This window comes from Tenrec ecaudatus, chromosome 16 (genome assembly GCF_050624435.1).
Source record: "Tenrec ecaudatus isolate mTenEca1 chromosome 16, mTenEca1.hap1, whole genome shotgun sequence".
NCBI classification, from domain to species: domain Eukaryota; kingdom Metazoa; phylum Chordata; class Mammalia; order Afrosoricida; family Tenrecidae; genus Tenrec; species Tenrec ecaudatus.
Genome location: NC_134545.1, coordinates 2,143,880 through 2,171,769, shown reverse-complemented (window position 1 = coordinate 2,171,769; position 27,890 = coordinate 2,143,880). Strand labels below are relative to the sequence as shown.

General features: G+C 55.7%; 1 protein-coding gene across 1 annotated transcript in view; it reads right to left on the bottom strand.

The window, feature by feature from the left end:
• Positions 1-3,480: 3,480 nt before the first annotated feature.
• TMEM132D (transmembrane protein 132D) overlaps positions 3,481-27,890 on the bottom strand; it is a 408,020-nt gene continuing 383,610 nt past the window's right edge. The window contains exons 6-9 of the mRNA XM_075534423.1: positions 15,349-15,554; positions 13,772-14,045; positions 13,225-13,416; positions 3,481-4,741 (exon numbers count right to left, since the gene is read on the bottom strand). Coding sequence (XP_075390538.1) covers positions 3,554-4,741; positions 13,225-13,416; positions 13,772-14,045; positions 15,349-15,554 — 1,860 coding nt within the window. The 3' untranslated portion in view covers positions 3,481-3,553. The remainder of the gene's footprint in view (positions 4,742-13,224; positions 13,417-13,771; positions 14,046-15,348; positions 15,555-27,890) is intronic.

Here is a 27,890-nt window from a genome sequence, read left to right as displayed (position 1 = left end):
GGAGCAGAGAGTGTGGTTGAGGGGTAAGGCACGAGGACACCTGCAGCATGTCCCCTGGTGGAGACAGGATGCTGGACACCTGGACCGGACAGTGGCTCAGCCAGGCCTGCCAGTGGATGTTGAGCTCTTCACCCACAGAGACAGTGTGTGTGCACCCGGGGTCCCCTCCGCTGCCATAGACGGTGCAGCACCAAGGGAACCCCAACTCGCAGCGTCAGCGTGTAGCCGCACCCCACAGGGCTGCCACTGGCCACCTCATTGGAGATGGATAGCTGGGCTCTTGACGGGCTTCTGGGGGGCTCCAACCCCCAACCTTTCTGTGTCAACAGGCCACCCAGGGAGTCCCAGTGGAGGTGTCGGACATGCCTACCTAGTCAGACCCGAGTTCCAGGGCTTTGGGTCAGGTGGGAGAAACTCAACAAAGGCCACATCCACCCCACATCCCACAAAACCTTCCCAAGCAACCCCCCCAGACCGTGGACACTCCTCACCCAGGGACAGAAAGCCCACTGCCATTTGGTCCTTCTGAGTCGTGCCCACTCAAAGAGACCACGTGGGACAGGGTGGACCTGCCCCGTGGGCTTCTGGGACAGAAACTCTTTACAGGAGCAGAAAGCCTCCACCTTCTTCCACATGGTATAGTCTGTTTTCTATTCTCCCTGCCGAGTCCATGCCGACTTTCAGTGACCCTATAGGACGGGGTCTCTAAGACCCCGTGTGCATCTGGGACGGCAACTCTTACAGGAGCAGAAGGCATCACAGCAGACACCCACTCTTAAGGGGCGTTCAGGGAAATGGATGATGACAGCTTGGGAACAGAGCCTCGTCTTTCTCCCACAGGGCGGTTGGTGGTTTTGAACTGCAGACCTTGCAGATGGCAGCCTACCTTGAAACCCCCCCAGGCTACCTGTACACCATGGCTCCTCGCACCTCTATACAGGGTTTCTGAGGATGTCGGTCTGTATGGGGCAGACAGCCTCAGCTTTCCCCGGGGGAGCAGCTGGTGGCTTTGATCTGCCCACCTGGTCAATGAGGACTGTGATGTCTCTTGGGAGTGTGGTTTGGGGGGATTGTACTCAAAGCTGACATTTCTGATTCCACCCACAGGCAGGTCACACCTGGGTGCCATGCTGGCAGCCCCAGAGAGAAGGCGACATCCCCTCCCTGCCAGCTGGGTCCAAGAGCTCAGGACTTGCTGAAGAACCCTCCCGGGTGCTGAACTCCTGAAGGGGAAGCCCTGCGTGGCTCTGTGTGGAGCGGGCTGTGATGAGATTGTGCTGGGGGCCTCGAATCTGCATGTTCGCAGCCGCGGGGTCAGCGTTCAGAGAGACAACGGACAGCCACCAAGCGAGCCTCTGAGTGCAAACCCTCTATTTACAGTTGGCGCGTATAAATATATATATATATATTACATCTTTACAGTGGGCGCAGCGCGCCACGTAGGCGGGACTCGAGCGGGCAGCAGCTGCCCTGTGAGAAGGAGCACTCTTCCGGAGGAAAAGCAGAGGCGGAGGCGACTGACAGCAGGGGGTTAATCCTCAGAAAGGGGTCACAAGTGAATCACTCAACCGAACAGGGGAGCAGACTCAGGCGCCCAGGCAGCGGAAAGTGCTCTCAGAGCAAACTGCTGGTCGTGTCCGGGGAGGGGGAGAACTGATGGCAAACCTTGGGATTGGTGTGTGTTCTCTGCGGAGGGTGGAGTTGTGTGCACCCGGAGGAAGGGGCGGAGGGAGAAAAGAGTGGGATGGGTGGGGAGAGAGAGGAGAGACGGAGAGAGGAAGAAGAAGAGAAAAAGTAAAAGAAGTAAGAGAAGCATAAGGGAAGAGACAATGAGAGTGAGAGACAGGAATCAAAACTGAGGAGGAATAAGAGACAGAAAATAAACGGCAGTGGGAGACAGCCTGAGAAAACGGAGGGAATAAGGGAAAGAAGGAGTGAGAGAGAAGGTGAGAGAAAGAGACAGAACTCAACAGAGACAGACAGACAGGATGACGGCAGGGGCAATGAGAAAGGAGGGAGCCAGAGGACACACAGGCTGGTGAGAGCTTGTCAGGAGACAGAAGCAGCAATAGAACATGACGGCCTGCCTCTGCTGCCCCTCGTCTCTCCCCCCCCCTACTACATGCTTTCAGGGACGTCTTTGTCGGCAAAGGACACCTCCAACCCTGTCCCCCCTCAGTGGGCTCGGGGTGGGCCAGGGACCCAAGGATGGCGCCTACGCCCAAGCTCCTGGCAGCGTCTAAGCTAGGTGACACCGGAGATCGGTGTTGGTGCTGGGGGCTGATGTTGGGGCAGGAAGGCTCACAGCTGCCCCTCCATCCTGCTCACGCCGTATGGAGGGGCTGCACCTGCCCACCACCACCCAGCCCCCCTCGCCTACCCCTGGCTCCAAGCTCAGCTCCCAGGGCAAACCCTCGGACACGGCGAGAGATACACCCCCACCGTGACAAAGGCCTCTTGGGTTTCTCTAGAAGCTTGAACAAGGAGGGCAGAGCGTTGAATTCCGGTAAAGACCGCGGGGCCCGGAGACCATTCTTGGCAGAGAAGGACACCGTGTGAAGTATCCCTGGGTGACCTCCCTGTACACCACCGCCTGGGGCTGACACCATGCGGGGGGTGGGGGGACTCCGAACACTGGGAGCTGCCACCCACCCACTCGGACAAGAGGCCAACTGCTCCCAGAGAGGTGGCCACACGACGGAGAAATACAAATGCAGACACGAGAACCCGCGAGAGCAGGCTGGCTAAAAAGAGCCTTGTCCTTTGAGCCTGGCTGGCAGCCTGTGTCCAGGATCCGAGTTTACAGATAAAGCAATGCTCGGAACCACTCCGGGGACATTCCAGTTTGTTCTCGGCATCCAGTGACAGGACTCAACAGTCCTCTGGCCCCCTTGGAAATCCTGGTGGGCGTTTGCTGTGGCCCGTGGACCACGAGAACAGGCCTGCCCCAGTCGTTGGGGGATGCCGACCCACAATCTCGCCTCCTCAGGGCGCGTGGTGGCTCTCCAGGCAGTCTCTGGTCGCAGCTAGAGCTGCTGCTCTGAGCCGAAGGACACGCTCCTCTCCCGGACCCACTGAGGCTCTCCCGGGGCTCACCCTCCTTCTGCGGGCTGTGATCACGGAAGCCGTGTGGATTGTACTGTGTCCAAACTGCTTTCAGGAGAGAGAGAGAGAGAGAGAGAGAGAGAGAGAGAGAGAGAGAGAGAGAGAGAGAGAGAGAGAGAGAGAGAGAGAGAGAGAGAGAGAAAGAGAGAGAGAGCTCTTCCCAGGAAGCTCAGTGGTGGAACGCTCCATCTTGTTTCAGTTCTGACACCTGGCCACGCACGAGAACCTCATCCACCGGGAGAGACTCTGCACGTGGCGTGTGGCGCATAGGCACTGGTCTGCCTCAGGGCTGGCCCGGCTGAGCCGGGGCCATGCCCAGGGGCTCCGTTGGCAGTGCCACCATCGCCCTGCCCTACCCTTTCGCCACTCCCCCAAGCTCGTGTGGCCACGGGTCCCCAGGCAAAAGGTCGCCAGCTGAGCGGGGACAAGGTCCGCCAGGTGGGTGTGCTTACACGTCCTCGTGTAACCTCTCCATGTAGCCGTGTACGTCCGTGTATCCTCCGGGGTCCAGGTCCTGGCACACCCACTTAATGTCATCCTCGCTGCTCACGGCCAGCGAGTTCACTGCCGGGTAGCTGTCCCCCGGGGAGATGGTGGCGAAGGTGGTGAACTTCACTCGTTTCCGTTTGGAGGTAGGGGAGGCGGGGGGCTCGCTCTTGGGGTCCCGCGCGCCGGTGGCCAGGGGCCCCGGGGCTTTGAACAGCTGTCCATTGCTGCTGGTCTGTGAGTGGGTGCTGAGGAGGTACTTGCTCTCCTCAAAGTCCCTGTCGATGGCCGTGGTCTGCTCTTCCTGGGAGGTGGCGAAGTGCAGGGCGTCATCCAGCAGCGCGGCCTGGTGGCTCAGCCCAACCCAGCCGTGGGGGTGCCTCATGCCCTCCTGCTCCTCCAAGGGTGCCTGCTTATGCCTGTACTTGAGGGCAAAGGCCGCACAGTTGATGAGGAAGACCAAGATGGCCAGGCAGAAGACACCCAGCAGGGCGTACATCCCGATCTCCAGGTCGCTCAGGCCCTGGGGCGCCTGCATGAGGTCATTCTCATCTGTGTCCCCCTTGCTGACGGGCACGTCCACTTGGGCCGGAAAGCTGGTGAGCTCTGAAGGGCTGGTCTGGAAACGGCCATCATTGTCGTCGTCGAGAAAGCTCTCCTGGCCAGGCCTCCGTGGGAAGGCTGACCTCTCGGTGGCAAAGCCCCTGCCTCCCAGGAGGCCCACGGAGGAGCTGGCGTAGAACGGCCCCTCCTGGCCATCCCATTCGGGCAGCGGCTTCCTGGGCCTCCGCTCACCGGGCCGGTTCTCCAGGTGAACGCCACGCCCAGCGTGACCGCCAATGTCACTGGTGTTGGGGCTGGCGTCGCTCTGGCCGAACTTCACCTTGACGTGGGCAGTCCCCACGGCCAGGACACTCTTCCTCTTGGACTTCTGGCACGACTCGCTGATGACCATCTCGACCTTCACCAGCGCCCCCTGCCCTTCGGTTTCAGCCGTGATTACCGGCCACTTGAATCTGGGGTCCTGGTGGACAGACACCACCTTCTCGTCCAGGGAGGTGGCCGTGAGGGAGAAGTCGTTTCCGTCGTAGATATCCAAGGGTGTGACCGAGCCGTCACTAAACTGGACCCAGCAACTGATGGCCGCTTCCTGTTGGACAACACAAGGGCATTAATCAGACAGGGCTGGAGGCTCCGTGAGCACCACGTCTGGGTGAAACAGGGCCACGCAAGAGCGGAGGGAAATCTCTTGACCAGGGTCCACACGGGAGATAAGAAGTGAGGCGCCTCCTAAGGGCGGTAGGCTTTTGAAAATGACGCCAGGGTCCATCCACTTTTAGTAAAAGGTGCCGGGACCCTCTGGGTGTCCACAAGTCAAAGAATGAACTCAAGCCCCTACCTCAACCCATAGAGGAAAACAAACTCAAAACAGATCAAGGAAGTAAAGCCCAAACCGTGAAGCTCTTAGAAGAAAGCACAGTGGACATGCTTCGGTCTTCACTTTCCACAACGGCTGTGATACAGAAACAGATGCCGCCACGAGGGGCCTGATGGATCCGTGGAACCGCGTCGAGGCGAATCGCCCCTGTTGTTTATCAACGGATCCTTCCAAGAGAAGACAATGGGTTCATGTGGAGAAAGCGACTGGGAGCTGTACACAGGACACGGGTTACCATCTGTAGTAGTTTCATCATCTGGGGTCAGCCTGAGAGCATTACGAGTGAAGGGGTGGAGTCTGGCCCATCAGTCGGGTCATAGCCGAGGAGGCCTCTGTGTGGGCATGGCCTTCTCCTGAGAATTCTGGGAACTCCAGGATTTCCTCTTGGGAGGCGGAAGACACTTCTCTTTCTGCGCTCACTCCCTTGGAGACTCTACTGAGAAAGCTGACTCCCTGCCACACATCCCAGAGGAGAAGCCACGTGGACCTACCCTGATGCAGCCAGAACCCTGGACCTGGAGAAGTCACGTGGAGACCCCGGCCAGCACTGAGATGCTTACAAGGCCACTGGATCCAAAGACTTCCTACCCAGTGGCCTGCGATCTTCCTGCATTTGGCGTCATTGCATGTGTTTTGTGAGTCTGAAGAGGACTTTACAGATAGTATTGGACATATAGGCTAATATCAGACTTATGGACTTGATTTGGACTGGGCTGGGATATTTTCTCAATATTCAATTGCTCTTTTATATAAACCTCTTTCTTATTCGCATATGAGTCTTTATGAATTTGTTTCTCTAGCCTACCCCGACTAACACAACATTTATAATATACAAAGAGGCCTTAAAACTTCACAACAAAAACACAGGCAACCCAAGTGAAACACGGCAAAGAACCCAAGCAGGCATTTCACTAAAGAGGATACACACATCGCCAACCGGCACATGCAAAGAGGCTCGATGTCTTTAGCCTTTGGGGGGAGAAGCCAATGAAAGACTACCTCACCCCCACTGAAACGGCGAGGGTCAGAAACAGAAACCAGCGAACAGGAGACAAAATGAAAATGCCGAGTGAGGAAACCAGAGCGCCCATTGGTGGCTGCTGGGGGAGATGAGGCAGCGCAGGCCCTGTGGAGAACACCTGAGCAGATCCGTCACACAGTTGAACATAGAACTGCCACGCGACCCAGCGACCTCCATGCTAGGCATTCACCAGAGGAAGGAGACGCGGGACGGCAGGGGGAAACCTGGACACAGGTGTTCACACAACCCCAAGGCGGAGACCCGGCACATGCCCACCAATGGGAAGGGGCACAAATGCCTCGCGGTTCATTGACACAAGGGGACAGTCCTCACTGACGAAGAGGGTCAAGTCCTGCTGCATGCCAGGACCCGACTGAGCCTGGAAAGCCTCGTGCTGGGGAAGTCAGTCAGTCAGTCACACAGGGACGGACGCTGTATGGCTCCCTTCATGCAGAATGGACATCAGCAGAGAGACCGAACGTCAACTTCCCTAGAGTTACCAGGGGCGGGAGGAAGAGGAAAGTGAGGCGCCATTTCTTTCTTTCTTTAAAAAAATGTATTTTTAAATTGTGAATTGGGTGAAGATTTACTGAGCAGATCAGTTTCCCCTTCAACAATTCACCTGCGCGTGTTGCATGTCATTGATTACAATCCCCACGATATACCGTCACAGGTACCAAATTCTCCCATTTTCTACTGCCTCCGTTCCCGTCGTTCCTTACCAGTTCCTGCCTTTCAGACTTCATCCTCGGGTAAAAGCTGCCCTTTTGATCTCAGGTGATCGATTGTTCTAAGGTGTGCACACCCTCCCTGGTGCCTGTCGATTGGCTGACTTCATGTCCAGACTTGGCCACGGTTCTTGGGAGTTCACAGTCCCTGTCTGACCAGTAAGCCTGGCATCTTTCAAAACTGGTTTGAGTTCTGTCCGACATCTCTCCCCGCTGCTGTCCAGGACCGTAAGAGGCCCTTTTCAGAGTGCTGAGTGGTGGGTTGGGGAAGCCGGGCTCCATCTAGTCCTTCTGCTCTCAGGGTCACGGACTGGCCTTCGTGCATGAGGTGCATCCATGGATCGGACGGACTGTCTCCACGTGCTCTCGATTTTCATTGCGCTTCTTCCTCAGAACAGGAAGTGACCTCTAGTGGCACCTTGGACGGCCACGCCTGAGTTTTCAGACCCCAGTCCTTACGCATCCAAGTAGGCGCAGAACATCATTTTTGTGACCTGTGTCCCACCAGTTGTTCTTTGTAGCATTGACCTTCATGTCCCCTGAGACTACGGGCTGTAGCCCCAGGGTATTTGGTTATAATCTAAGACGTTTTCATGGGTCTGTCTACTTTATGCTCAAGGAGCCATTTCTTAGGGGGCCGTGGGCTTCTACTAATGATGGGGAGCCAGGGGGAAACGTAGCTGTAATGCAGACGCCATGCGATGAGCATAGGTCAGTGCCATGCAGTTATACGTCTAAAACATGTCAACTGGGTAAGAGTTTTGTTGAATCATGTTTTCTTAACCACAATTCAAAAACGAATCACCAACAAAAAATGATCCACGTGAACAAAGACAAATGTTCTCAACAGAGTAGACATGGGATCTAAGAATGAAAACCAAAGCACACAGCCTGCAGTACGGATGACACCTCGCCGTGAAGAGGGTGCCCGTCCTCACCCTTTGGAGCGGTCAGCAACGTCAAAGCTGCTGAAATCCAGGATGTCGTTCTACTTGGACCCACACCCGAGCCCCATGGAAGCAGCAGTCACGAGATCAGATGACAGCGCTGCACGGGGGCCGTCTGCTGCAAAAGACTCCGTGAACACGTTAAAAGGCAAGATATGTCAGCGAGAACCAAAGTGCATGTGAGTGAAGCCACAGTATTTTCAGTCACCTCCTACATGAAGACAAAAGCTGCACGGGAAGTAAGGATGGCCAAAGAGGAACCGCTGTCTGAATCACACTGCTGATGGAGCAAGGTGAACACACCACAGACTGCCAGACAAACGGACAGCTCTCTTGGAAGAGGCACAGCCAGAATATGCCTTTGAAGAGAAGATGGCAAGACTTAGGCTCTGTGGCAATGACATCATTTCCTGTCTACTTGAGAGAAGGGGAGGAGCCTCACCTGTCAATCAGGTCATAGCCAATCATGCCTCTGTGTGCACGTGGCTTTCTCCTGAGGAGTCCAGGAACTCCTGTCTTCCTCCCTAAGAGGCGGGACACACACTCTCTCTGCTTGACATTCCGAATCATGGCAAGCCTCATGGAGCTACGCTGATGCAGCCAGAGCCCTGGAGCTGGAGGAGCCACGTGGAGACCCACGCCAGTGCTGAGATGCTTCCACCATCACTGGATCCCTAAGACTTTCCACCCACCGGCCTGTGATTTTCCTGCATTCAACGTCATCGCATGGCTGCGTGAATCTGAAGAGCATTTTATACATTGGTATCAGACATATGGGCTAATATCTGACTTATGGACTTGATCTGGACAGGGCTGAGATGTTTTCTCAATGTTCAATTGCTCTTTGATATAAAGCTCTTTCTTAGACACAAAGGAGTGTCTATGAATTTGTTTCTCTAGTCCACCCGGACAGACACAGCCTCATATGCTTCCATCAGGAAGGATCAGTCCCTGGAGAGGGACATCATGCTTGGGAATGTCAAGGGTCAGTGAAAAAGATGTCCCTTGAATAGCTGGATGGACACAGTGGCTGCAACCATGGTCTCAAATGTACCAATAACCGTGGGGCCGGTACAGGACTGGCAGTGTGTAGTTGTATTGTACCCATCGCCGTAACTGACTTGGGAGCCCCTATCAACAGCAGCAACAAGCCTATGGGAAAAAAGCCAACCTCACTAGGAGAAAGATGTAAAACCGAAAGAGACCATCCACAACAAATGCCAATGGCCAAGCAGGGCTACGATTAAATGCTCTGTAATGAGATGTTTCCTTTTTTACTTCCTGCAGGTGCTAAGCAGAGAAATGAGTCCCTTGGGCAGTGTGCAAGGTCTATAGCGCACAGTAATAAATTGCCCGTCAAAGGACATTACTGGTTAGAGGATCATTTACAAGTGTTGTACATTCCGATGAAACATATTTATTATATTACTTTCATGTTGCTTTAATACCGCGTCTCCCCTTATTACTCACGACATACATGAAGATCCCTAATCCAGATGAGGACACCCTGGGTGGGGGAAGGGGGCGTGGTGGGGGCACAGTGGCTCTGTCCTAGCCGAGTTTGCAGCAATGGACTTGGGCTAGCCTCAGGATACAATCTTGGCTTAAAGATGAGGCGGTAAATCAGTGAGATAGAAATAGATAGAGAGGTGGGGGAGGCAGGGGTAGAAAGAGGCTGAGAGAGAGCTATGTCACGTCACTGTCTCCTCAACCCTCGCCCTTCCCCGACACACAGGAGGAAACGTGAAGACCAGAGGGTGTCTAGGGCCCAGGTGTGTGACCTTCCGACTCTCTTGCTTTTGCCCTTCGTTCCCCGAGGACGAGCTGAGCGGGCAGATCCTGGTAGAAGCGAGTTGCCGGGTGCTATTGCTGGGCTCTGACTCAGGGTGGTCTTATCCACAACGCAACGAAACGGTTGGTGGCTTGAGCCCATGGGTGGTGTAGCTGCTGTGTTGAACCATTTCAAGGGGGTTTCCCTGTTTTTTTTGTTGACGTTACAGAGAGGAGGGCCTTCTCTAGCTCACGGTCTTTCCTGATGACCAGAGCACCGCCCTCGCTGCGGAGGCACATTCTGCCGCTTCCTCGGTCTTGCCCGTCGATGATTGGGCACACCGACTGCATCCTGCTTTCTCCAGATCCGGCTCCATCCTCAGCCCGGAATGGTAGACACGTAACCCTGCCCACCAGGGTACAGGCCCTTTAACTCAGCATCCCTGAACCAGTCTGCACCCCTCCCTCTCAGGCTCTATGTCTGCCTGTGTGTCTGTCCCTCTCCATCCCGGGGGCGATGCAGCTAGTGCGTGGGAGACGTGTGGGAACAACCCAGCTGGGACAACCCAGCATTGGAAACCCTGCCTGTAATGTGGCCCTGCTGTTTCGAAACCACGAGATCTGAAGCCCATCTGCATTTTCTGTTTGAGGAAGACCCCTCTCTGGAGCAGCCCCCGAAGACCACATATAAGAAAATGTTTGGGGGCAGGCATTTCCTTAAGAGAGAGAAGAACAAACTAGTCCAAACTCAACAACAGGGGAGCGACCCCCTGGGAGAGCGTTCCCTTTTCAATTCCTCCATGGGGCAGCTACATAATCTGGTGTCAATCTGAGACAATTAAGAGTGCAGGGGTGGAGTCTAGGCTGTCAATCAGGTCCCAGGGAATGAGGACTCTGTGTGGGCATGGCCCTCTCCTGAGGATTCTGGGAACTCCTGTCTTCCTCCCTGGAGGCCAGACAGACGCTGCTCTGCTTCATCTTCCTGTGGACAAGACACAGGGAGCTACTCACACTAGTGCCTGGAGCTGGAGGAGCCACGTGGAGACCCACGCCAGCACTGAGATGCTTCCACTGCCACTGGATCCACCAGACTTTCCACCCACTGACCTGTGTCCTTGCATGTGTTGCGTGAGTCTGAAGAAGAACTTATGGACTATTATTGGACACATGGTCTAATATTGGACTTATGGGCTAATGTAGAACTTATGAGCTTGATCTGGACTGGGCTGGGATGTTATTGTCTTAATGTACAACTGCTTTTTATATAAAACTTTTTCTTACACACATACAAGTCTCCCTGGATTTGTTTCTCTAGTGTAGCCAGACTAACACAGTTTACAAGAAGCCCCCAGCCATGGGCTCAATCCGCTGTGGCGTACAGTTGCTTGTGGGAGGGAGGGTGGAGTTACTCCTTCTTGCAACCGGTAGACTCTGCGCATGACAGGAAGTTGTGGGCAACATGGCGGGGTCCCCCTAGGACGGCCTCTGTCAGAGCAGAGCTGTCCTCCATGGCTTTTGGTGGTTAGGTTCCAGAAGTGGATCGTCAGTCTTTTCTTCTGAGGACCCTCTGGGTGGGCCATTGGCACACCACCTGGGGCACTACTCTAGGCAGCGCCACGCGGGGGTGACCTGGTCTATGGGCGTCGGAAGAATAACATCTCCAACCTTGGTCAACAAGACGGAGAGGCGATCTGCCTTTGGGGAGAAGACATCTGGGCACCATGGATCTGGACAGGGGCCTGATCACCCATCTCCTCTTGCCTTCAAGAGCTGGACAGCAAGGGGACAAACAGCTCAACTGGACAGTGGGCCGAAGATGCGACCGGGCAGCTCATGATGCTGGGGATGTTCGCAGGGTCTGCAAGCCCACACGGAGATGCTCCACACCATTCTCCATGGCCAACACACTGCTGCCCAGTGGGTTTCAGCTCCGTGACATGATCGGACAGAACAGGACTTCCTGCCCCCATGGGGTTCCAAGGCCTTCGACCTGGCGGATGCAGACGGCCACCTTTGTCTTCCACGCGCATCTGGGGGGTTCCCACCCCAGCCTTTCAGTTGCCAGCCACGTGCTTTTGCCCTCGGGGCTACGGGGACTCCTCATGAGCCACGAATCTCACTGCAACTGAGCCTGCGCTGACCGTTGCCCCAGAGAGCAGGGCTGACGTGGCCGAGGTCACGTTGGGTTTCCGAGGCCTTCATGCTTTGTGGGGGCTGAAGGCAGCACCTTTCTCCCACAGATTGGCTCAGGGATTGTTGACTGCTGACCCTGTACCCCCCGTAGCCACCAGGAACACCCCCATGAGGGTGGACATACTAATGAAAGAAACAGCTGCTGGAGCTCGTGGACCAGCTGGGATCCACCATCTGTGGTCCATGGGAATCCAAAAGGAAGCCTTCCACTCTCCCATGACCCAGCGAGTCTGACCCCAGGTGTAGGATGTCTGTCTGAGGTGGTGTTCATAAGAGGGGGGTGGTGCACACGGAAACCTGTACCCCAGGGCTCACTGCAGCCATTAGAAGGCTCCTCCCCAACCCCATGCACACCACGGATGGATGTACGAACAGAAGGTACACACACACACACACACACACACACACACACACACACACACACTGGCATGTGGCTCAACCGTGAAGAGAAAGGAAGCTCTGAGACCTGCTGCCACATGGACGAGCCTTGAAACGCCAGGCATAGCCAGATGCCAGATACCCGCCGGGGCAGTGCCAGGCCTGCGGGGCCTCAGGATGTGGGCGAAGCACACACACTAGTCTCTGGGAGTGGTCCCGGGGTGGGACGGGGCCATCATGTACGGGCACCGAGGCCAAGCTTTGGCGGCAAGGGAACCCTCTGGAAAGGGGTGGGGAGAACAAAGGTCACCAGGTCATTGTCCAGGCAGACAGTGTGGAGGTGGCTGCTGACTGGTGACCCCTGACCCTCCTGTAGCCTGGCCAGGCCATCTGTTTACAGGAAGAGGGGTGGCCCAGCTGAGGCCCAGCACAGAATCCACTGGGCACGACCAGGATGTACATAATACATACCACACATACATATACAACATGCCGACACACAGATAACACATACAAACACATACACATACAATGTACAATGTACACATACATATACACCCAATATAGACACTTAATATAGACACAAGACACTTAATATACACAATACACACCACACATATACACTCAGACACACGCTTATATCTACACATACCACACATACACACATGCAGACACAGACACACAAATACATATACATGCAACACACATATACATACAGATACACAATATAGACACTTAGTATACACACAAGACACATATACAATACACACCACACATACATACACAAACACACACAAAACAGGTGCATATATACATACTTACACATAACACACATATACATACTACACATGTGCACTACACATATATGCACACACAACACAATGCACACACGTGTTTACCATACACATGTACACATCATGCCCAATGACATGCATATACTCACATACACATGACATACATAGCACAGACCGCCCATGTGCACACACAGTACATCCTTGCTGTGTGAAAGTCCAGGAACAGGTGGCCGTGGCGGATGTCACTGTGGGTCCCATTTCCGGCCACATGACTGACCCTCTGGACCTAGTGGCTAAGTAGGACCACCATCTCAAAGCAGACCCCGGGAGCCATTCCATCTGACACTCCCTGAGCCCCACCTACCTGCTTGGGCCTCTGCAGCAGCTCCTGGGCGGCTGCCGTGGCGAAGATGGCCCTGTTGCTTCCCGGGCTGAGCTGTAGGGACAGTGACAGCCCCGTCACCAGCTGGACGCCGAGGTCCGAGATGGTCACCTTCTCATCCAGAACCATGACCGTCTTCTCGGCCAGGATGGCGTCCGACAGCGGCGACAGGATCTGAGGGCAGAGCACAGGACAGGGCGGGTGGCTGTTAGCCTAAGGGCAGCCCACGCAGGACATGGGTGGGGTGGTGGACAAACACAGGGGGCCGACCACCTAGGGACCTGCCTCTTGGGCCTCAACCCCCCTGTGCAGACACAGGCAAGTGATGCTGCACTGTGCAGAGAGGGACATGTATACAGGGATTATGAGCCTGGTCGGACCAGCAACCAACAGGAGGGTGATGCTTATACTCAGGGGATGGGGAGTCCCTGCTGGGTCATCAGTGGATAGGGGGGAACACTTACTGGGCCCACCCCATTGCTGGGCCTGCCCCCTCCCTGGGATGGGGAGCCGGGGCTCAGGGCCATACCTGGATGGTGGTCATGCCAAGCTCCTGACCGACGAGCACCTGCCCACCCTGAAGCCGGGCCACCCTGGGGTCCTCCACCTGCAGGAAGTCGTGCACCAGCTCCGTGACGTCCAGCTGCCAGTCAGAGCCCAGCAGGTGGGTCAGGTGGGTCCCGGGCTCGGCCGGCTCGGCCACAAACTGGGTGAGGATGCGCACGGTGGCGTGCTGGTACTGCAGGGCGCAGCCCCGGCCCCGGCGCCCCTCCTCGTCCTCATCCTCGCTGTCTCGGGCCGGCCTGTGGAAGAGGCACATTAGTCTGGCTGGTGTCTGACAGTGGGGTACTCAGACAGACGGCAGGACGGCGGCCCTCAGGAAGAGCAGCCACCACTGGGCACGCTGTCCCGATGCTAGTCAGGTTTCAGCAGGACCTCCAGACTAAGACTTGGAAGAGAGGACTGAATATCCATTCCTAAAGTCAGCCAGGCCCCAACACAACACCGTCAGATGTAGAGCTGGGAGCAGAGACAGACAGCCCTCCAGACACACAGTGGCAGGACAGCAGCCTAACCCTGACCAAGGACTGTGAGGCTGGTGTATGGCTGGGCCGTGCCCATCGCCCACTCTGGGCACCTCACTGCAACAGGAGTGGCTGGTGATGCCCTGCAGCCTGTCGACATCTAAGGGACTCAGATTGACAGCTGGGGGATTCCGGCTCCTAGTGACCCCACATGATGGAGCAGAACTGCAGGCCTCAGAGGCTTTCCAGGGCTGTCAGTCTCCACGGAAGTAACCTGTGGTCAGTGCCCTGTGTCCTACAGGCCACAAAGAACCAGAGCCAACTGGGCAGCAGTGGGTGGGGTTCTGCATCTGGGTTGAGTCATGAGGAGCCGTGGTTGCACAGTGGTCACGCAGTTCAAAACCACCAACCTCTCCATGGGAGGCAGGCAGGGCTTTCTATGCCAGCAAACAGTCCAAGTCTCGGAAACCCACAGGGGCAGGTCTACCGTGGCCTATGATGAGTCGGCGTGACTCGGTGGCAGTGAGTTTGGGTTTTTTAAGACCACAGGAAAACACAAACCACAGCCCTCTGCCATGGGGTCCACACCCTCTCACAGCGACCCTATAGTTCAGAGGGCAGCTGCCCCTGGGGGCTCGCAATGATGTGACCTTTTGGGGGCAGACGGCCTCATTGTTCTCTGCTGAGCTCAGCCCACTGGCCTTGGGTGAGCAGCTGAGTACTTAACCACGGCGCCACTAGGGCACTTCTGAAAAAGGTGAAACCAAGCCAGCCCAACCCCCGGCCGAGGTTCCGACCCATGTGGACCCTGCAGGGCAACGGGCGCCTCCCTGGGGACTGTTTACAGATGCAGCCGCCACATAATGCAGGTGCTTTAACCATGTTACCTGCGGGGCATGTCCATAGAGCGGCAAGGACGTGGTGGGGACAGTGGGAGGGCCTGGGCGGACAGAGCTCATGGGGCAGGCGGGATCCAGCACCCTTGGGGGAGCACAGAGAGCAAGCGGGGTGCTCACAGCCCCCCTGCCAGCCCAGGTCTGTTGTGGGCTCCTGCGGGGCTCCGGGCCGGCAGCGCACCCACCTCTTGTTGGCCACGATGGGCACCCTCCAACCCTTGATCTGGTTGAGCTCGGTGTCCGAGACCTCGATGTGCAGGGGCAGCTGGGGCACCCACACGGTCATCTCCAGCGTGCCCTGCAGGTGCTGGTAGGAGAAGCTCACTGGCACGGTCACCTTGCCCTTCATTTCCTTGCCGTTGACGAAGACGTAGTCACACCTGTCGGACACCTGGGGTGTGAGGGAGGGGCGCCGAGTGAGTTTCTGGCACGTTCTGGCATGGCTTCTATCTTCATAGCAAGCTGAGGACCCTCTAAACCCTGGGGCTCACGGTGCGGTCTGGCTCCAACACCCCGCACCGGCCAACGAGGGCCGGACTGCACTCAAAGCCGAGGAATGCTCCCCCATTGCGGGGAGCGGGAGGAGGGAGGGCTGGGGTGCCCACGATGCATGTGTGTTCTCTGTGCCAGTGCCTGAGTGTGTGCGCACGTGTGTGTTTGTGAGGAGTGTGTGCGCCTGTGAGTGTGTGGGAAACATGCTGAGTGAATTCAAACACTCAATTCCCAGCCGTGGAGTCAATGCGGGCTTCAGCGACCGTGTGGGACAAGGTGGAACTGCCCCTGTGGGTTTCTGAGATGGCGACTCTCTAGCGGAGAAGAAAGCCCCGTCTCTCTCTTCTCTGGGGGCAGCTGGCAGCTTTGAACTGCCGACCTTGCAGTTAGCAGCACTCTGCCACCAGGGCTCCTCGTCAGGCCAGATAGCTCGGGCAACGCTGCCTGTGCCTGGGGACGGGGGTGTGTGATGGCACATGGACCCTCACATGTCCTGGCTGTGCATGTCCTGCCCCGTCCCCTTTCTGTCCTGGTCAGCACAACTGTCGGCCTATGTCGTCTGCTGTATGTCCCTGGGGGCATTCGGTAGTCCTGCCTGGACCTTCCTGAAGGTGGGGTGCTGACAGGGATGGGGCTCCCCCTCTGCTGACAGGTCCCCTCCTAGCTGCATTGGCTTTCATTGACCTTCCCGGGTGGTAAAGTGCCCTGAGGAAGGCCCAGACTGTGGTGGGCCCGCTGCCTGTGCCCAGGGGCCTCTGGCACAGAGGCTCTGGTATACCCCTCCCCCATTCTACCCTGCCCTCACCCCCCACGATGCCCAAAGACCCTGGCTCCTGGATTGATCTGGAAAGCAGGCTGGGTCTGGGTGGAGCAGACTGGGAAGATGCAGTAGCTAATGGGGAGGAGCAGGCAAGGAAGAGGCTAACTCTTTCAAATGCAGAGCCAGCCAAGAATGTCATTGAGGTTGGCTCTGGGGCAGAGGGGCCCTCAGAATCTGGCTGCCAGGGTTTACCACCTCCCTGCCTGATACAAATGGCTTCCCCAGATGACCCAGACAATATGCAAAAGAGTGATGACACACCAGGGGGCGTGACTTGTGGTCCAATTCAACTTGGAGGGGGACCAAGGGCAGGGCAGGGCGTGGGGGATGGGAGTACCAAGAGGGAGCACTCAGGACCCCTTCTGAGTCTCCATGGGCAGACAGCCTCGTCTCTGGCCCCTGAGAGTCTGAGGAGCAGACAGGCCCCGCTTCTGGTTCCCCGAAAGCCCCAGCTGGTCTCAACTCCTACCCCAGAACCCATTAGAGCATCCTGGACCTGCCCAGGAAACACTCCCTGTGTGGCTCCAGTCCCTGGCCCATGCGCATGGCGCTGGTGCTGGGGGCTCACAGAGAGGCACCCAGAAGGAAGGCCTGCCAGCTGACTTCTGAAAGATCAGCTAGAAGAACCCCGGAGCGCCATCTACTGACATGTGTGGGATCCTCAGGAGGCGGAGCCCACTGCTTTCAGAAGTGTTCTGGTCCCATCAGCTGGAGCAGGGCCAACCGGGCTAAGAGGAGGAGGTCATGTGAAAACAGAGCTGGGGTTTGGAGGGAGGTGGTCAGAAACCGGGGAACTGGAGAAGCCCCTGAGCCAGGAAAGGCCAGGAGACACCCACCCTGGCGCCTCTGGAGGACGTGTGGCCCTACCACCATTTTGCTTTTGGCCCAGGTGCGGCCTCCCAGCCCAGAAAGAGTCCCCCATGGCTTGAAGTCTGAGGTCATACGATGGGCTATGACAGCCCTAGGAGATGCACACACCTTCCTTTGTCTCCTTCCTGCCCTGCCCCCCCTCCCAGGTCTCCCTCGAAAACCCCACATGCATACCTGTAGGGACAGCTCAGCCTCACTCTCCTGTGAGTGAATGGATTGTGCGCCCCCTCTCCCCCACATAAATACATGCTGGACTCCCCCAGCCCTATACCAGCACACCCTCCTTAGAAACAGGGGTCCCCAGGGGGTGAGGTCTGGGGCTGCTCACCGCAAGGTCAGTGGTTCAAACCCACCAGCCACCCCGTGAGGGGAAGTGTGACAGGCTGCCTTCTGGAAGGTTGATAGCCTCGCAGATACCACGGCGTACCTCTAGTCTGCTCTGCCCTGTCGAGTCGCTCGGTATTGGTATTAAGCTCATGGCAATGAGTCTGGGCTGCTATGTCCACAAGACCATACTAGAGTTCTGTACCTAAGCACTTCTGAGTTACTAAAAGGGCAGATTGGAAAGTGTGGCTAGCTGTCTCCACCAACAACTGCCTCCTTTGCCGTGGGGCCAGAAGCACTGCCTGGTGCCCAGCGGAAGCAGGCACTGTGGCCTTAAACGTTCACAAGCAACCACTTTTGGTGAACTAACTATTGGTCTTTGTTAAAGGCTGATGGGAACAATTAGGCTAAAGACTCAATGGACCACGTGAACCTCAGCATCCACAACTCCGAGACCAGGAGCACTAGATGGTGCCGGGCTACCACTGCTGACTGCGCTGAAGGTGTCACAATGGATGGTGCTGGAGAGACGGGAAGAAATGGGGAACAAAATTCAACATCATAAAGAAGGCCAGGCTGACTGAGGTGCTAGAGACTGTTGGAACCCTGAGGCCCTGGCCCCGAGCCAACGTCAAGCCTAGAACTGAAATCCCCCACGTGGCCCAACTCTCAGCTAACTAACAGGCCTCTGCATTGAACTAAAGCAGCAGAGGGGCACACACTTCTAGAATAAGCAACCTCTTGAGCTCTGCAGGGCTGTGAAGCTCGGAAGGCAGGAAGGAGCAGGCGAGAAGGAAGAAGGAAAATGGGAGGCACCGGGAGGATGCGGGAAGAGAGCTGTGCCGCTGTGTGGATGGCACTCAATGTCACGGAACAAAGTGCAATGGATGGTTGGATGGAAGACCGGAGTGTTCCGAACCTTCCAACCAACTCACAACAAGATGACGTACAGATAGCACCAACAAACCAAGGACAGAGGATGGGGGTGCAGGGCAGAATCTCAAACGCTCATGGACTGCAGGTTCATAGCAGCTCGACAGGAAGGGCTAGACCTCCCCCGTGAGTTGTTAAGACTGGACTCTTCACAGGAGTAGAAAGCCCCATCTTTCTCCTGTGGACCAGCCGACGGTTTTGAACTGCTGACCTGGCGTTTGAAAGTCCGACAAGTACCCACTGTGCTATGAGTAGGAACAGACTTGATGAGGGAAGTGAGTTTGTCACTTTTAATGGACTCCAGACTTTTTGGGGCCATGGATTCTGGAGGAAGCCCAGAAGTTACTGCTCTGAGATCTTAAGAGATCATCTTTAAGCTTTAAACAAACAAACAAACAAACAAACATATCCCCTGAAATCTTCTTAAAACCAAATCATTGTCCAGCATCCGTAGTGGAGAATGGCTGGCTGATCACTGTGCTAAGATCTAGCTACACAGAACCAAATGGATGTCCCGGACTTAAAAGATTCGGTAGGTGCCTCGGGCTGTGAGCTGAGTTAACGCTGGATGGACAATGCAGACGGAGGTGGGAAGGCTGGAGACTGCACAGCTGGAAGGACGCTGTGTGGTGACGGAACCGTGCAGAGCGGGTTGGATTGCTGTGCGTTCTGCTGTGTAGGTTCTCAGCAACAAAACAACACATGGGACACTTGACACACGCAGGGCCAGGACTGATGTGTGTGAGGATGACCAGGGAACTGAGGAATGCTCCCAGGAGGAAGGCCTTCACCCGGCCAAGACCCCTGTGGACTGGTCCCTCCAGAGGTGGGAGACCCTAAGTTTTGGTTCTTGAACGTCACCGACTTTTGGTATTTGGAAGCCGAGGGGACCAAGACACCCCAAAGGCCAACCTGGGGTCCCACCTCCACCAGGGTTGTAGAGAAAAGATGACAGGCTCCCCCATTCGAGGTCCTGGCCAGGTAGACCCACACCCAGTTTTCCCACTTCTAAGCTTCCCTCCCTGTCCACACCTATAGACAAGCTCCCATTGGATGAAGGACTCAGAAGTACAATGGTTTAAGTGAGCTGACAAGACTTGCTCACGACCTATCCTTACAATATGTCTAACTGTCCACGTCCAGGCATCTATAACTACCATGTCACATTGCTGTTGTCTGGGAGAGCAGGCTCACTCTGATTCCTGTATGGTCTAGTCACACTCCTGGATGACCTGGTCACACTCCCAGATGACCCAGTCACACTCCTGGATGACAGTCACACCCTGGATGGCACAGTCACACTCCTGATGGCACAGTCACACCCTAGATGACACAGTCACACCTGGATGACACAGTCACACTCCTGGATAACACAGTCACACCCTGGATGGCACAGTCACACTCCTGATGGCACAGTCACACCCTAGATGACACAGTCACACCCTGGATGACACCGTCACACTCCTGGATAACACAGTCACACTCCTGGATGACACAGTCACACCCTGGATGGCACAGTCACACTCCTGGATGACACAGTCACACCCTGGATGATCTGGTTACACTCTTGGATGACATACTCACACTCCTGGATGACCCAGTCACACTCCCAGATAACCTAGTCACACCCTGGATGACATACTCAGACTCCTGGATGACACAGTCACACCCCCAATGACACAGTCACACAGATGGTTGATTTGTTCAATCCCAGATGACCCAGTCATACTGGGGCACCGTCTACAGCCCGTGTCAGGGTGCCCAGCCCCAGCTCCTGTGTCTGATTGCCGTGCACCATCGGCATGCATGTGGGTTTGGGACATTTCCTTCCTTCTGTTTAAATGCTACATGAATTTAATTTAAATACCACCAATATTCACAGTGAAATGTATGTTCGTTCAGTATCTTTCTTTCATTTCCCTTTTTCTCTAGAGCTCGATCTGATAACCAAATCCTGCTTCCTGTCCTCCCTCAAAGGCAGCCACTGTGGACTCCGTGTTCGCTCCTGATTCTCAGCAGTGTGTCTACCTCTCTGAGTGTGGCCCCACACTGGGCTTGCGCTAGCAGTGTTGGGAACAAGGGGGACGGGGGGGATGGAGCTGGATGCACTGTACTGCACGCAACACAAAGGAGCCTGGTGGGGCAGTGGGTTATTCACTGGGCTGCTAACCACAAGGCCAGGAGTTCAAATCCACCAACAGCTCTCAGGGAGACAGGGGAGTCAGCCTGCTCCGGTAGGGATCACCGCCTTGGACTCTCAGGGGAAGCTCTACTGTCCTGTGAGGTCATTAGCAAGAGCCATGGTCATAGTGGGCTACATGCTTGGCTGCTAACCAACCATAAGGTTAGCAGTTCGAAACCACCAGCTGCTCTGCAGGAGAAAGGTGAGGTTAAGGTGCGTCTGACCCGACCCACGGTGTTTTCAATCACCCCATATGCATGTGAACGTTGGACGATGAATAAGGAAGACCGGGGAAGAATCAATGTGTTTGAATTATGGTGCCGGGGAAGAACACTCAAAGTGCCACGGGCCGCAGTAAGAACAAAATGCACTCTGTCTCAGGAGAATGTACGGTCAGAAAACCCCTTAGAGACAACGACGGCAAGGCTTTGTCTCACATCCCTTGGATGTGCTGCCAGGAGAGATCAGCCCCTGGAGAAGGGCATCCTGCCTGATTCAGGAGAGCAGCAGAGAAACAGCAGAAGACCTCCGAGGAGATGGATTGACACAGTGGCTGCAACAACGGGGTCCACAGTACAACTGCGAGGATGTGAGGAACGGTGGCGTTTCATCCTGCGGAACGTGGGGACACCGTGTGACAACAACCACATGATGACCGTGAGGCAGGATGCACTCCCCAGGATGAAGTCCTGTGCTGTCACCCTCTTTGAGATAGAAACGAGATTGAACCAGGGGGAGGCGAGGGAGCAAAAAAGAAAGACTTGGAGGAAGTGGAGCATGACTTTTGGACCTAGGGTCCCCGTGCCAGGACCCTCCTAGACCCAGGGAACATTGATGCCCAGACCCAGGGGTCTCCCAGGAATGAGAAGCCCGCAGATGTTAAAGGAGACAAGGGAACCCCCCAGAGAAGCCTGCCCCTAGGGCTGGCGTTCTGAATATGGGCTCCTCTTCCCTAAGCTCCCAGAAAACAGATATCTGTTTGTGAGTCACCCCCCACCCCACACACACACCATGTTATTAACACTCCCCTCCCCCGCCAGCGAGAACCAAGACAACGGTTTCTTCTTTGACTTTCACCAACTGGTAAGCTGTCCCGGGGAGCTATCTAGGTATTTCGAGATGCCAACTCACGACAAAATGTCCAGCAAGGCAGTGGCCAGATGCGGACATGGCCAAGCCAACCAGATGGATCCATGAAGCCCAGAAGAAATCTATCTGGTTCAGCTGCGCCCCACACACTGCCACAGTCACCCCAGCCACCCAGCACCGAATTGGGGTGAGGAGGAACGTGTCCGTGTGGTGATGGCTCAGACGTCGTGCTGCACGTCCTGCCCTGACCTGGTGCAGCCGGGCCAGCTCCCGTGGACGGCAGACAAGGAACCAGGCTTGTGGTGCAGGCACCCCGGGGAGCACACTGCAGCCCCCGCCCCCTCCGCGACAGCGAGGTGATGCTTCCCTCTGTCTGTGTCTGTAGGCAATGAGCACTCTCTGCGTTTTGTTTCTTTAGTGGGAATTATGCAAAGCAGATTCTTATCAGCAGCTTCCCCTGCTTCCCCATCTCGTTTATTGGACGTGAAATACGGGCGGTGACAAGGACAGCCCATTAAGCTCCTAATGCATCACTCCGACGAGGACCCTGGTGACAAACTGGCTGAGGACCGCCAGGGTTCCCAGAGTCCTTAAGACAAGTGGCTGTGGGAGAAAGCCGGAAGTGCCCCGCATGTCTCCGGCTGGCATTTGGAGAGATACTGGATGGGCTTTGTCTGAAGTTTTATGGCGTCATAAAGCTGCACCTGATGGGAGGGATATTGAGTTGTCAGGTGGAGAGGGCTGCTGTAAACCATCCATCACCACACAGAGAGTTGATGGACCAGGTGCCAAGCGCGACACCCACAGAGGCCCAGGGAAGCAAGCCTGCTGCCCCAAAGGCTGGCGTTTGTGGGAGCAGCTCTGGCCGGCTGCTGCAGTCAGGAGGACTGAGCGAGGCTCCCTCTGGGTAGTTCTGCCCTGCTGTCTGGGACTCCTATCAGTCAGACTGGGCAGCACCCCACAACGGGCACAGCCAGAGAACTGAAAGACACATGCTAATCCCTGCTCCTCCCTCCCAGATGTGCCCGGGAGGCCAGGCCTGGCGCCCGGCTTCAGAAAGGCCACACAGTGTCGGAAGCCCCGTGGAAGCACCTGACCACAGGTATGGTGTACACTGACTCTGCGTCTCGGCTGCTTCGATGACGAGGAAGCAGGAATGATCTTTTAATTCTCCCGTTCAAGACAGATTTTACAAAGACAGCGCCACGCGGCATGCGGGGCTTCTTCCCACCTCCTCCCTGCGTTCTCTGTGCCCACCCATCTGACTCTCCTGAAGAGCTGGTCCCTGAGGGTGGGCTCAGTTCCTGGCCTGAAGGGTGGGGTGGCTAAGGGCCATGGTCTCAGGGTTCCACCAGTCTCTGTTCAATCAGTGAGTCTGGCCTTCTGAACATTAGTATTATTCTGAGTTGTGTTCCACCTTGTCCTTTCTGTTCCATCCTGCACTCCCTATTGGGATCCCTGAAGGGTGTCCGTGAGTCAGAATCATCTCGATGGCAGTGGGTGGTCACAGCAGCTAACAGTGGTAGCCGGACACCATCTAGTTCTTCTGGTCTCAGGGTGGGGAAGACTTGGGCTCATGTGACCCACTGGTTCTGTGCCCTAGCTGTTCCCACGGATCTTTGAATTTCTTCACTCTTCTTTGCTCTAGGCAGAGGGGGCACCCAGAGCTGCCCTTTAGATGGCAGCTCGCACGTACTTTAAGACGTCACAGGGCTTTCCAGTGTCTGTTAGTTTATTTCTGCAGCAGTTTCCCAGGCCTTTCTTCCGACGTGCCTGTGACTGGGCTCCAACCTCCAGTTTTCCAGGTCAAAGCCGCGCGCTCTGACCTCTCGCAGGGCTCAGAGGAAGCCACATGAATGAGCCCGAAGACAGCAGAGGCTGAGGGACTGGTATGGGTGTCTCCGAGAACAGCGCCGGCAGCCAGCCCACTCAGGCCTGCAGGCATGCCGTCTGGATCAGAGGGATCTGGCCAACTGAAGACCATAAATAGGCTCTCCTGCTGGGGGTGGGGGTGGCCCAGAATGATTCCATGACAAGGCAAATGCATTTGGAAGCCATTTGTGTTCGGTATTGAATTAGCATTCCTTGAATTAACACAGGATTCTATTTCCACAGTGTTTGCACCGAGCCAGCAGATAGAGCTGCACTGTAACGGCTGGCTTCTCTTCTCCATTTTAAGTCTCTCTGAGTCGCCCGCGGGTTCTAAGTGAACAGAACTTTGCTCCTTGTTCTGAGTATCTGGTTAGTTACAAACGAGGGACAAGCTCCACCTGAGAAAGAGCTATTACCGGTGCAGGGACCTGTCATGGGAAGCTGGGATGCCTGCACCGTGCTGAGGGGTCACGTGCCCAGCGAGCTGGGAGGCTCTGCAGTGGGAGGACAGGGTGTAGAAAGCAGGCGGTGAGGACAAACCAGACTGCTTCGGCAAACTTTTGCGGGGAAGCCATTTGGTGCCCAGGGGCAGTGGCCCTGTGACCCCCACTGTGAGGAAACTGAAACAGGCCCCCCAAGTCCCGGGGAGGTCCCAGGAGGAAAGCTGGTTTAGGACACAACCCATGCTATTCTGCTGGTGTTCTGGGTAGCGCAGCGCAGTGCAGTGCAATGCAACACAACCATGGTAGCACAACATGACTCAATGCAGCACAATGCAGAGCAACCAACACTTCACAACACAACCCAGCACATTGCAACTCGATGGAACACACGCAGTGCAATGGCAGGGCATCTCAATGCATCACAACACAACCAACACAACACAACAGAAAGCAATGCAATGCTCACAATACACTGCAACCAAACAGAATGCAATACGATGCAACAAAACACAATGCAACAGAGAGCAATGCAATGCCATAATGCAATGCAATGGAATGCAACACAACAAAGCGCTTCACAACACAATGCAACGAAGCTCACTGCAACGCAAGGCAACACAACAAAACTCAACACAATGCAACGCAGCACATCACAGCACAACGCAACGGAGAACACCACAATGCAACGCAATTCAACACAGCGCACACACGCAATGTGAGGTAATGTCACATATCACAACACAATGCAGCAAAATTCAGAGCCATATAACGCAGCCCAACACAAGGCAATGCAGCCCAGTGCAGCCCAGCACAGAGCAGCTCATGATAACGCATGGCAACCAGTGGAACACGTCCCCCCCCCCAGTCCCCGCAGCGCAGCACAGCCCAATGCTGCACAGAGCACCACAACACACGGTCACACAACAAGGCATTAAGAAGCACAGCAAGTGCGGTCGAGTTTCCTAAAGCACATCCAGGCTGATAAGGAATCAGACGGAGCCCGGGGTGCCGCTCAGAGGCCCATCAGGGAACAAACACAGGCATCCTTATGGGGGAACAGGCAAGCTGGTCAGGGGGTGATAGGGACTGGAGTACATCCTCTCTGCTCTGTGTCGGGGCAATGCAGGGCGGGGGAGTGGCATTCCATTAAGGTTGGGGCTATCTTTGTGGTATTGATGAGGCAGGACTAGCGGAGGTTATGCTCAGAGTCAATCTGTCTTTTGAGACAGAAAGCCTATAAAACCCAACCAAGCCCGCTGCCTCCTGAGGGTTACTGAGACTGAAACTCTTTGCAGAGGACTGGTGGTTTCAAACTGCCGAACTTGCAGTGAGCAGCCCCAAAGACAATAAAGGGACCAGTTAAGGAAGCAGAGATGCCGAGGCCCAGGGAGATTGCCGAGCTAAGCCACAGATAAGGCTCTTCCCCAGAGCGGAGGGGCAGGGGGGGAGGGGGAGGCAGAGAACAGGGGGTGGCCCAGGGGCAGGGAGAGTGAGAGACTGACTGACTTCCTAAAAGACCCCAAATGCACTGCTACTGAGTCAATGTTGATCACCGCGACCCTATAGGACAGGGCGTTCTGCCCCTGTGAGTATCCGAGACTTTCACTCTTTACTGGTGGCTTTGAACTGCGGACCCTGCAGTTAGCAGCCCAACGCAGAACCACTGTGCCAACCAAATAAAGGCATTTCTATCTCTTAAAGCAAAATACTAAGCATAATAAAGATAGGTCCATCCCCACACCCCAGCCCAAGGTCGGGACTCACCGGGCAGTGGAGGGCCTGGGTGGACCTGACTGGGCAATGGCCAGGCTTTTTATACACCTGATCTGTGCTGTGAAGCCTCCGGCGGGGCTCATGGGTTGCCTTCATTGACTGACCCAGACCCTCACAATGGGACCCACAGGTACCGTGATGACAATGGGAGGAGGTGGACGCGGAGCCACGACCTGTGCTCCTGGAAGGTGCTGCTTATGTCAGCAGTGGGTGGCGGTTGGAAAGACCACGGCTGGTCAGGCTCACCTTTCTCCCAGACGCTGCACCAGGCAAATCTGCTGCACAAGGCCCTCCCTGGGGTACTGAATGGCCTGGGTGTTCCTTTGAGGATTGAGGGGGCCTTTCCAATCACCTCATCTGCATGTGAGAGTTGGACACGGAATATGAAGACCGAGGGAGGATTGACGAGAAGAATATTAAAAAGTATCCCGGTATTATCGTTTGAGCCCCTTTGGAGCCACTTCAAAGTTGTTTCGGGGCTTGATAGCTTCTGTTTTCTCTGCTGGAGGTTTATCTACGTCTTGTCTAGTTCTAGTTGCCGGCTTTTTGTTTGTTTCCTGTTGGTGTCTGTGGGATCTTTCTGTCTATGAAATCTAGGGTAGGCGGCTCTACAGAGACAGTCACTGGATGGATAGTTGCCTGGGGGCATGGCAGGGGAGGGGTGGGGGGCGGCGTACATAGAGAGCTAATGATAACGAGTACTCACCAGAAGAAAACATGGTGACAGGGGCACACACCTTCCTGCTGTGAGTGAATGACTACATTGCATAATGGGTAAGGGACACACCCATAAAACCACTAACAGGCAGAGAATACTCCTTAGAGGGGGTGGGCAGCATCACGGGCGGCCAAAGGAACAAACAGATCTGCCTTGGAAGGCACCCACCCAGCACACTCCTCAGAGGCAAGGATGGCCGGACTTTGTCTCACGTACTTTGGGCCTGCTGTCAGGAGAGTGGCCCCTGGGGAAGGACAGCATGCTGGGCCAAGTGGAAGTCCCGCAGTCAGATGGACGGACACAGTGGCTCCAACGTAAGAAACACCGTGAGGACAGCGCAGGACCGGGCGGCGTTTCGTTCTGTCGCGCCCTGCGCGGTAGCCGCCTGGCTGGCACCTGACAACAGCTGACCAGGGAGGGCAGCCCAGAGTCACCCAGGGCACCATGGCAGAAAGGCCTGGCGATCTGCTTGGGTAACGGGGCCAGGCGAGACTTCCCTGTGGGGCTCAGCCTGGGTCAGAATGACTCCTGGGCGACGGGTAGTCATGGTAGTTCCAGATGAGCATACAGACACACGCACCCCACAGATGCATGGGCGAATGTGTGTGTACACACACGGGAGTCTCAGTGCACCTGCCTGATGTTGGCGCCCTTTGACCCCTGTGGGTGGGGGCTCAAACACCTGAGACCCTGCACCCTACCACCAGGTGTGACGGCCCAGTGCCCCGAGTCCCTGGCACCCGCGTGGAAACTGCCCCACAGCCAGCACCTGCCCACTGCAGCCTCAGCCGACACCCAGCCTCGTCCTGGTGCCTCCGCCCCCCGGGACTCCCTCTGGTCGTCCGTCTCCGGGGAGAGCGTGCGGCTACATGGAACGGCTGGGGCAAAAAGAAAATCTTCTCTCCACATGGCCATGCCTTTCCAGGCGGACAGACTGGGAACCTGTGTCCATTCTTCCCCAGGTGGCCGGCCCAGACCGCTGAGGCCCGCCGCAGGAGGGGCACTGGTGCCGCGTCACTGTCCTCTACGTACAAGACGGTTGGCGTTTGCATCCTAACCTCGCTGCCTCCGTCACCGTGCTTATGCTGCGAGACGTAATATTATGATGATCACTTTTTAATCTTTTCCAAAAACCATTTTCTTGGGAGCGAATGCAGATATCCCCTCATTCCATAGCTGAGTCACATCAATCTGTATGGTCCAGTTGCTAC